This window comes from Lipotes vexillifer, unplaced genomic scaffold (assembly GCF_000442215.2).
Source record: "Lipotes vexillifer unplaced genomic scaffold, Lipotes_vexillifer_v1.1 scaffold395, whole genome shotgun sequence".
In the NCBI taxonomy this organism is placed as follows: Eukaryota; Metazoa; Chordata; class Mammalia; order Artiodactyla; family Lipotidae; genus Lipotes; species Lipotes vexillifer.
In genome coordinates, this window is record NW_006797390.1 from 3077911 (window position 1) to 3088381 (window position 10471).

The window sequence follows — 10471 nt, forward strand, 5'->3', positions numbered from 1 at the left end:
CCATATATGAAAATGCCTGTTTCCCATACCCTACTTTCACAGTTACTTTCAAACTTTTATAGCATTAACAATCTGCAGTGAAAAATAATTCAAATAATAAAAAAAAAAAGAAGACTGTGCTGGGAATTCCCTGATGGTCCAGTGGTTAGGACTCGGCGCATTCACTGCCGAGGGCCTGGGTTCAGTCCCTAGTTGGGGAACTAAGGTCCTGCAAGCCATGCAGCCAAAAAAAAGTTTTTTTTATTTAAAAAATAAAATTAAAGAAAGACTGTGCAGGTCAAACTAAATATGGTCACGGCCCAGAATCAGTCCCTGGGTTGCCAATTTGCAGTTCTGTTCTCTGTCCTATTGACCTCTGTTTCCCTTTAGGTATGAGTCATAGTCAGCCCATCAGCCAGGCCAGTGGGGACCCTGAGGCCATCAACACACCTGGAGACAACTCCACTGAGATCCAGAGCCACTGCCAGGAGCCCTATTATCAGGCTATGCCCGCGGGTAAGTCCCCACCTGCTGAAGAACCAGCTCCGACCTGCCTCACTCCCCCCAAGAGGTCTGAAGCCTCGTTCAGCCCCTCCTCCCAATTCTGAGCCTGTTCTGTGCCTCCCTCATTTCACTCCCAGGGACACTCACCTGCACCGCCCAGGTGCCCTGGAAGCAGACACAGGAAAGGGAAGAGGTTCCTCGCTGTGTGCCTGGTGAGTGGGGACCTGTGGCACCATGACGATGGCCACTTCCCAGAGAAGCCTCAGCTGTTGCACAGGGCCTTTCTAAGGGCGCAGGACAGCCGTAGAATAGGAAGGGGGAGGTGAAGGCAGAAAGTGAGGAAGAAAAGGGGAACCAAGAAGGCCCAGAAAAGAAGGAAGGAGCTCATCCCTTCTCCTTCGAGGATCAAGGGATAACTGGGAAACAAAAAGCCAGAAGGAAGCTAACCAGAGGGACAGATGAGTTGAAATAAGAGAAAACCCTCTTTTGACGTGGTCTGCTTTAACGATACACAGAGAGGCTCTCTGTCCCCAAAATATTTCCCTGCCTTAATGCCACAGCGCCAGAAAGCCCAGCATTTTTTTAAAAAAAATTTTGTGAGATAAAATTCATATAACATAAAAATCACTATTGCAAAGTGTACAATTCAGTAATTTTTAGTGTATTCACCATGTTGTGCAACCATTACTACTTATTCTAGAGCATTTTCATCACCCCAAAAAGAAACTCCAACTCTCCCTTCTCCCATCTCCTGGCAACCACTAACTACTTTCTATCTCTATGGATTTTAATCTGGACATTTTATGTCAGTGGAATCATATAATAGCCTTTTGCGTCTGGCTTCTTTCATTTAGTGTAATGTTTTCAAGGTTCATCCACGTTGTAGCATGTATCAGTACTCCATTCCTTTTCTTTTCTTTTTTCTTTTCTTTTCTTTTTTGGCCGAGCTGTCCAGCATGTTGCATCTTAGTTCCCCAAGCAGGAATCAAACCTGTGCCCATTGCAGTGGAAACAGGAAGTCTTAACCACTGGACCGCCAGGGAAGTCCCAGTACTCTATTCCTTTTCATGGCTGAATAGAATTCCACTGTACAGATAGACCACATTTTGTTTATCCATTCATAGATTGATAGACATTTAGGTTGTTTTCACTTTTTGCCTTTTATGAATATTGCCGCGGTGAGCATTCATGTACAAGTTTCTGTTTGAACACGTCTTCAAGTCTCTTGAGTATAGACCTAGGAGTGGAATTGCTGGTTCACATCCGAACTCTGTGTTTAACTTTTTGAGGAACTGCCACACTGTCTTCCACAGTGACTGCACCATTTTACATTCCCACCAGCAATAGATAAGGCTTCAGGTCCACCATTTTTGGGTTCTTTGCCCGGGGGAAGGTTGGTTTTCTTAATATTTTGGCCCAGCCTAGCGGCTTGTGGGACTGTAGTTTCCCCACCAGGGATGGAACCGGCACCCTCGGCAGTGAAAGCACAGAGTCCTAACCACTGGACCGCCAGGGAATTCCCTCAGGTCCACCATTTTTGAAACCCAGTTTTTTGAGTCAAACATGCCTTTCTAACCCAATCTGAGTACATTTCTCAGGTTTTACTCCTGAGCCACAGAAAGCTCTAGGGGCAGAGTCTGACATAGTGCTTTGGGAGGGGGAGATGTTAAAAATGGAGAAATGGGACTTCCCTGGTGGCGCAGTGTTTGGGAGTCTGCCTGCCAATGCAGGGGACACGAGTTTTGAGCCCTGGTCCAGGAGGACCCCACGTGCCGTGGAGCAGCTAGGCCCATGTGCCACAACTACTGAGCCTGCACTCTAGAGCCCACAAGCCACAACTACTGAGCCCGTGTGCCACAACTACTGAAGCCCGCGCGCCTAGACCCTGTGCTCCACAACAAGAGAAGCCACCACAATGAGAAGCCTACGCACTGCAAGGGTAGCCCCAGCTCGCTGCAACTAGAGAAAAGCCTGTGCACAACAACGAAGACCCAGTGCAGCCAAAAATAAATAAATAAATAAATAAACAAATTTATTATTTTTTTTAATGGAGAAATGACCCAGAAACAAGGACAGGAGACACTGAAGACAAACTCTGCTTGCTGCACGATTTTGCTCAAAGAAGGTCCCACCAAGAGTCTAAAAAAGTGGCTTAGGACTTCCCTGGCAGTCCTGTGGTTAAGACTCCGCATTTCCGGGCTTTCCTGGTGGCACAGTGGTTGGGAGTCCGCTTGCCAGTGCAGGGGACACGGGTTCAAGCCCCAGTCCGGGAAGATCCCATATGCCACGGAGAAACTAGACCCATGTGCCACAGCTACTGAGCCTGCACTCTAGAGTCCGCGAGCCACAGCTGCTGGGCCCGTGAGCCACAACTGCTGAGGCCCACGTGCCTGGAGCCTGTGCTCCGCAACAAGAGAGGCCACTGCAATGAGAGGCCCGTGCACCACAATGAAGAGTAGCACCCGCTCGCCTCAACTTGAGAAAGCCCGTGCACAGCAGCGGGGACCCAACACAGCCAAAAATTAATTAATTAAATAATTAATTAAATAAATTTTTAAAAAGACTCCACATTTCCACTGTAGGGGGCACCGGTTCCATCCCTGGTCGGGGAACTAAGATCCTGCATGCGTCGCGGTGTGGCAAAAAAAATAAATTAATTAAAATTAAAAAGTGGCTTTGAAATGGCTGAGGAGGCAGGAGAAAGAGCACTTCACAGAAGTAAGTTTTCAGATGCAACGGCTGGTTTTTCACTTTACCCCTCCTGTCTCCCAGTCTGCGGACGGCCGGTCATCCCCATCGCCCAGAACAGGGAGCCCGTTGGTGCCTCCAGAGCTGAGCTGGGCAACTTCCCCTGGCAGGCCTTGACCAGCATCTACGGCCGAGGCGGCGGGGCCCTGCTGGGCGACAGGTGGATCCTCACCGCCGCCCACACCATCTACCCCAAGGACGGTATCTTCCTCGGGAAGAGCCGGCGCGCGGAGGTGTTCCTGGGCCACACGGACATCGACGAGCTGCTGGAGCTGGGCGGCCACCTGGTGCGCCGCATAGTCGTGCACCCAGACTACCGCCCGGACCAGACCCACAACTTCCACGGGGATATCGCCCTCCTGGAGCTGCGGCACAGTGTCCCGCTGGGCCCCCACCTCCTCCCGGTCTGCCTGCCCGACCGCAAGGCCCTGTACCGCCCGGGCCTGACGGGCTACGTCAGTGGCTTTGGCGTGGAGAACGGCTGGTTGACCACGGAGCTGAAATACTCCCGGCTGCCCGTGGCCCCGAGGGCGGCCTGCGAGGCCTGGCTCCGAGAGAAGCGGAGGACCGAGGTGTTCTCCGGTGGTATGTTCTGCGCCGGGGACAGCACGCGGCCGCAGAGTGTCTGCCATGGGGACAGTGGTGGTGCCTACGTGGTGTGGGACGATCGTGCCCATCGCTGGGTGGCCACGGGCATCGTATCCTGGGGCATTGGGTGTGGTGAGGGGTACGGCTTCTACACCAAAGTGCTCAACTACGTGGACTGGATCAGAGGAGTGATGGGCGGGAAGGATGACCCTGGGGTGCTGAACAGGGGCACCCACCGTGGAGCCCAGACAGGAGAGGGTTGGGTTGAGGACTGAGCCCTGGGCGTGGGGCGGTGGGGACAGAGATTCCTATTCAGGTCACAGCTGCAGCAAACCACTGAGCCAGAGAAATCCTCCGCGTCCCTCAGCCCCCTTCTCACCCTCCACCTTCCTGCGGGTTTGCGCGCTACACCCACACGTCTCCTCGAGTTTCCGCTTTGAACTTCACCCCCCGGGACACGGCGTCTTCTGCACTCTCCCGAGAGACAGTCACCTCATCCTCCTGTTCAAGTGCAGTGTGGGAAAGTAGTCTCAGTTCATTTCTGAAACACTTCAAAGCCCCTGTGGTCGACCTTCAAAGAGTCAAATAGTCTTGGCTTCACCTCGCACAACTCCTTGGTTGCAATTATAGTCACAGCTCTACGTTGTTCTGTATCTTCTTATATCAGGCGCTTCCCCTGTGTTACTTCACTGACTCCTCACACCAGCTTTGCAAAGGATGAGTTATCACCCACGTTTTACCAAGGAGGAAACTGAAGCTCAGGGAGATGAAGGGACTTTTCCAAACCCCACAGCTGATACAGGACGGCGACGTCCTTTCCAGTACACCTCGACAGCTCTCAGGTGTCCTCAAGACCTACTGTATCGCCCACTCCCCGATCCCCGCATCCTTTTAGATTCTCCCTCCTGGGAATTCCTGCCTCGGTGAAGCTGACAACAGCTGGCTCACACTTTCCTGCTGGCTGCATTCCTGCAGACACCTCGGTGAGCCCAGCCCTGGGCTGGACGGTCCTGCAGGCACCCCCAGAGCTGCTGGACACCCTGGGCCATGTCCCCAACATCAAGCACACTGCTCCCCCTGAAAAGACCAGCTCTTTAATTTTTAGTAAGGACTTGATGTCACCTACAGTAAAAGACACAAGTAAAATACAGTTGTTCAAATGGAAAACAAATAAAAAGACACAAGAAACAGTTGTTCAACTGGAAATAGAAGACAAATACATAAAACAGAAGAGAACAAATTTGCTAGACTTCAAGGTCGAGTTAGCTATATGGTTAAAGGTTACATTTATCTTTGAAAAAATAGCAGGATTCAAAGTTATACATACATGTGGTTGCTTCGATTTTTTAAACCTGTACATAGTACAGAATATACTCAAAATATTAATCAGGGTTTTTAGTGTATAATTTTGGCTGTGTTGTTTCCACTCTGTTCCACTAAATTTTATTTAATGAGTATATATTAGTTTTATTTGTCTCATTTCTTTAATTTTTTTAAATTTATTTATTTATTTATTTTTGGCTGCGTTGGGTCTTTGTTGCTGCATGCAGGCTTTCTCTAGTTGTGGCGAGCGGGGGCTACTCTTTATTGCAGTGCGTGGGCTTCTCATTGAGGTGGCTTCTCTTGTTGCGGAGCACAGGTTCTAGGCGTGCGGGCTTCAGGAGATGTGGCTCACGGGCTCTAGAGCACAGGCTAAGTAGTTGTGGCACATGGGCTCAATTGCTCTGCGGCACGTGGGATCCTCCCGGACCAGGGCTGAAACCCGTGTGCCCTGCATCGGCAGGCGGATTCTTTACCACTGCACCACCAGGGAAGCCCCTGTCTTCTTTATTTTTATTATTGAGAACATGATGAGTTTCCCCCTGCCAAGGCAAAAAATATATACCTATACATATCTATATGTCTGTATCTATATATCTAGATCTAGACATGTCTAGACATAGATAGATACAGGTAGATATAGTTATAGGTACAGGTATATAGATAGATATAAATATATCTACAGAGGGAAACATACCATTATGTTAAGAGAGAAACTTTTTTTCTCCCCAGAATCAAATCTTAAAAGGAATGATCAGTATAACAATGTCTTCAATACTGGTTTGAAAACAAATGCTTGAGCAATCTTCACATGGCTGTTTCTTCTTGCTGTCCTTGGTGTACATCAAGGGTATAACACAACATGTAAGTCGAGGTTATTTTGCATGGTTGGGCAGAGTGGGAATCCGACTGGGACTGACCTAATGAGGTCCAAGCTTGTCAGTTTCCAGTCCTCCTACGTGGTACCAGGACAGAACTCAGAATCCCTAGGAGGAATGGGAGAGTTTCTGCCAAGACTTACCTTCTCGGACCACCTCCTCTACCTGTATAGCTGCCATCCTGCCCCGTGGTAAGCACACAGCACACACATACTGCTGTCCAGATACTAATGTGCAGTTTACGAGACAAGATCCCCCTTCTTTCTTGCCTCCTGACATGCTCCTTATCTTTCTTCCCTACCTTTTTTCCTTCCTCACCTGACAAGGCCACGGATCATGCCATGGATCGTGTCATGGATCAGCCCTGCCGGCAGAGTCAGTCCTCGGCTCTGACGTATAAACCTGCTGGAGATCCTCCCACCCTCCAGCCTGGCCTGATCTTGCCTCTCCCATGTGCCTGCTCTCAAACTACATTCAGTGAGGACCTGGCCACTGCCTAATGGGAAGCTGCCACATCTTCGCGAGCCCAGTGCCTGGGAAAGTGCCCGGCACTTTAAATAGGTAGCTTCCAAATGGATAAGTGAGCAGGTGGGTGCCTGGAGGACAAGAGAGACAAGAGCCCTTTCTCCCTCCCGGGGGCCTGGCCTTCTCTTAGAAAAGACCAAGTCACTAGTGGTCAGTCTCCAGCCACACTGTTTGCCCAGCCCTAGGCAGCTGTGACACTCAGGGGCTCAATCTCTTGACCAGTTTCTGAGGATAAGAGGATGTGTCTATCCTATCCTCAGCTGCCCTTGCTTCTCTAAGAGACAGGTTCATCGGCAGGCCTGAGTTCACTGAGGTGGGGAAGAAGGGTCTTAAAACTGAGCCTGGTGCTGCTTTGGGGTCACAGCAATCCTTGCTCTACGTGCCATTGATGAGTGAAGCAGGCCAGGGCCCCAGGGCAACCGAACTTCATTCTCCTCTGTGCCCTCCTGCACTACCCTTCCCCAGCCCTTGTTCCCATCACATCATCCTGCGCACGGAAACCCTGGCTGTTCCAAGACCAGGGCTGCCAGGCGACTAAGGACAGGAAGGGTCCAGGAAAGAGAGTCACCCTCAACTGCAATCTCCACTGCCCTTTTGGTAGGAACCTTGTACAACAACATCAGACCCCAGGAAGGTCCCGGAAGAAAGAGAGAATTCCCCTCAGATTTAGAAAGGGAAGTCTGGGCCTCCAACCAAAGGCTTTTCTGTCCCTAAAAATGCAGACCCATCTCTAGACTTTCCCCATGTGGCCAGCAGGTGGCACCACCATCAGGGATTTCAAAACCAAAACTAAGTTACTCTGGAAACAGATTTTTTTTTTTTTTGGTTTTGTTTATGCAAATAGTTCATTCCCTACAACATTCCTCCCGTAATGGTCCCCCCCCTTTTCCCACTCATTCCCTCCCCCTTCCCTCCTCTGCGTGACTCTGCTCTCCCTGGACAGAGAGTGGATGAAGACGCTGTCAGGAGAGTCAGAGACCCAAAAACAGGACTTGAGAAATGTGAGTAAGGCTGATGGGGACCAAGGAGGGAGGGAGAAGCCAGAGCAGAGAATCCTGGGCACGGGGGGCAACCCTGCCCCCAGATTTACTCAGGGAGGTGGGAACACACTTCCCCTCCGTATATACCTTACCCCTTCCAACGTGCACATGCGTGCACACGTGCAAACACATACCCCCCGTCCCTCCTCCTGAGGGCAAGAGGAGACCTCAGACACAGGAGGTGATGCCACCTTGTCTTCCTCCTCCAGCTCCTAGGGAGCAGCGAGATGGGGGACCCACTCAGCCCTGGAGAGGCATCGTTTTGTGCCCGAAACCATCTTCCATAGGTGGTTTCTCCCAGAGGCCTTTGCTGAGCCTTTGGGAGCCCTTTCGGAGAGCCGTGACTGGAAACCCTCACCCCCAATTAACGGATCCCAAGCCAGCCCTATTCCGGGAAGGGGAGGGGAGTGATGGGACAGGGCAGAGGAGGCTGGGGAGAGAGGTGGAGGGAGCATGATGACCTCTGGACTGGGCACCGCCCCGGGGAGTGTGCGCCAATGCCGCAGCTGCAGAGACCAGCCTCCACACTCCACCCGCCCCCGCCCCCCAGAACATCTCTGTGAGGTCTAGAATGGGCCGAGAGGAAAACGCCCAGCGGTATGACCATCCCCACCCCCTCCGCAGCCACTGCCCAAACTGCAAGGTTGCTGCACCCCTCCAGCCCTACAGATACCTTTTTTCTTTTTGGCAGGTGGCTCTTATATGTCCTGGTGCCAGTCCTGTTCTACAGGGTGGGAAGCTCCGTCTTCACCCCTCGGAAGCTCTATGGGGAAGTGACTTCCCCTCTGTACCCCAAGCCTTACCCCGACAACTTTGAGACCACCACTGTGATCACGGTCCCCACGGGATACAGGGTGAAGCTCGTCTTCTGGCAGTTTGACCTGGAGCCTTCGGAAGGCTGTTTCTATGATTATGTCAAGGTAGGGGCTCAGGTTGGGTGGGCAGAGGGAGAGCTGGGTGTCTCTGGAGCCTGGGAACTTGTGTTCTGACCACCCTGTATAGGACCCCACCTGTGGACAAAGCCCCAAGCCTGCAAAAGCTGATGGCCAAGTGGGGTTCTGAAAGTCAAGTGATGCCGTGGATGAGTGTCCACTGGTTTGAGAGCCCCTAGGGGAGCACTGAGGGGAGAGACACAGAGGGAAGGTACGGGCCCCACTCTCAGGAAATGTACTGCCTACAGGAATCAGAAAAACCTTCCCCATCTTCTTACTTGCTAGGAGCCTTTGGGAAATCGCTGTGCCTCAGTTTCCCTGTTTCCATGGAGAGTATCGCCTTGGCTGCCACCTCACCAGGAACGCAGGGACATGGGGAAGGGAGACGTTCATGGTGGTGGCTCAAGCATAGGCTTCAGCAAGGACAGGGAGCTGTCTCCTCACCTGTCATGACCTAGGGCACCGTCCCAGTCCCATCTTTCTACATCCAATAAAAATGAGATTCTTGACTCAGGATTCAGGTAGAGCGTGCACACAGCCCATAAATACTATTCCAAGGAGACCTCCTGGAGGTTATAAGAGAATAACGTGAAAATGAAACATCTTCCTAGCCCAGAGGACTTGAGACGGCAGTGCTGGAGGCGAGGGGTCTTGGTGGCAAGGGATGGTGAAGAATGAGGTGGGGGGAGGGATGCCTTCTGCTTTGGAGGGGTTAAGGAATCTGTGAAGAAAGAGGTAAGGGAAGTTCAGCCACGCTTGCTAAGGCTACCAGGCCCCGGAGGCTCACGTACGGCTGAGTCCATCACGAGGCATGGCTGGATGTGAGTGGTTTGACTAAGGCGAGGTGGAAGGACAGGGCAGAAGGTAAAGCAGACCATCCAGGCTCTAGGGATGAAGGAATGATAGAGGCCAGGTAGAGGCCACCAGGATTCCAGTGGGAGGCGGGCACAGGAGGAGATGGGAGTGAAGAAAGGTCTGAAACATGCTGGGGGCCATAAAAGGGGAGAGACGATGTTTGCGGGTCAGGATAACGTGCAGAGTTAGCGGATGGAGATGCAGGGGACAGAGGAAAGGCACCTGGGGAAGCTTGCAACAGCCAGAGCCCAGCAGGCAGAGAGCAGCTGGAGGCCATCCAGCAAGGAGGCATGATCCGCTCGTTGGGACAAGAGAAGGATGACCTTCACTGACCCTCCACGTGGGACGTGTCCCCTCGACAACTGTCTCCCCACCCCACTGTCCTTCGTCCACCAGATCTCTGCCGATAAGAAAACCCTGGGGAGGTTCTGTGGGCAGCTGGGCTCTCCACTGGGCAACCCTCCAGGAAGGAAGGAATTTATGTCCCAAGGGAACAAGATGCTGCTGACCTTCCACACGGATTTCTCCAATGAGGAGAATGGCACCATCATGTTCTACAAGGGCTTCCTGGCCTACTACCAAGCTGTGGGTGAGTTGTCCCTGTGCCCGTGTTCCAGGCCTCATATTGCACGGGGGCCGGAAAAGGAGAACCTTGACTCCAAAGAAGCAGGAAGCCTGGCCTTCCTTGCTTTTCCCAAGAGAGCTTTTTCCAGAAGAGGGCTGTCCACCTGAGCCCTGTCCCCACTGGTCTGTTCCCAGAAAGCGTTAGAGGGGCCGGGAGGCCCACCTGGCCAGGAGCTGACTTTGTCTGTTTAGGCCTCTGGTGAGTGACCTCACTGAGACCAGCGCCACCACAGAAGTCCCCTGGCAGGAACTGAATCCCTCCTTCCGGAATCTCTTCCAGACCTGGACGAATGTGCCTCCCAGCTCAACTTGGTCGAGGAGAATCCCCAGCCCCTGTGCCAGCACCTGTGTCACAACTACATTGGTGGCTATTTCTGTTCCTGCCGTCCAGGCTACGAGCTTCAGAAGGACAGGCATTCCGGCCAGGGTGAGGTCAGGGTTGGGGGGCAGGGACTGAGCAAGGGCTCGCCGGGCCAGC

The 10471-nt window shown here is 52.2% G+C and overlaps 2 protein-coding genes across 2 annotated transcripts in view; both read left to right on the forward strand.

Annotated features, from left to right (window-relative positions):
• The window catches only part of C1RL (complement C1r subcomponent like), a 10942-nt gene extending 6848 nt beyond the window's left edge, over window positions 1-4094 (forward strand). Inside the window, exons 4-6 of the mRNA XM_007469381.1 lie at window positions 370-495; window positions 621-695; window positions 3256-4094. Coding sequence (XP_007469443.1) covers window positions 370-495; window positions 621-695; window positions 3256-4094 — 1040 coding nt within the window. The remainder of the gene's footprint in view (window positions 1-369; window positions 496-620; window positions 696-3255) is intronic.
• Window positions 4095-8120: 4026 nt separating this feature from the next.
• The window catches only part of C1R (complement C1r), an 8115-nt gene continuing 5764 nt past the window's right edge, over window positions 8121-10471 (forward strand). Inside the window, exons 1-4 of the mRNA XM_007469382.1 lie at window positions 8121-8179; window positions 8274-8502; window positions 9766-9958; window positions 10274-10420. Coding sequence (XP_007469444.1) covers window positions 8154-8179; window positions 8274-8502; window positions 9766-9958; window positions 10274-10420 — 595 coding nt within the window. The 5' untranslated portion in view covers window positions 8121-8153. The remainder of the gene's footprint in view (window positions 8180-8273; window positions 8503-9765; window positions 9959-10273; window positions 10421-10471) is intronic.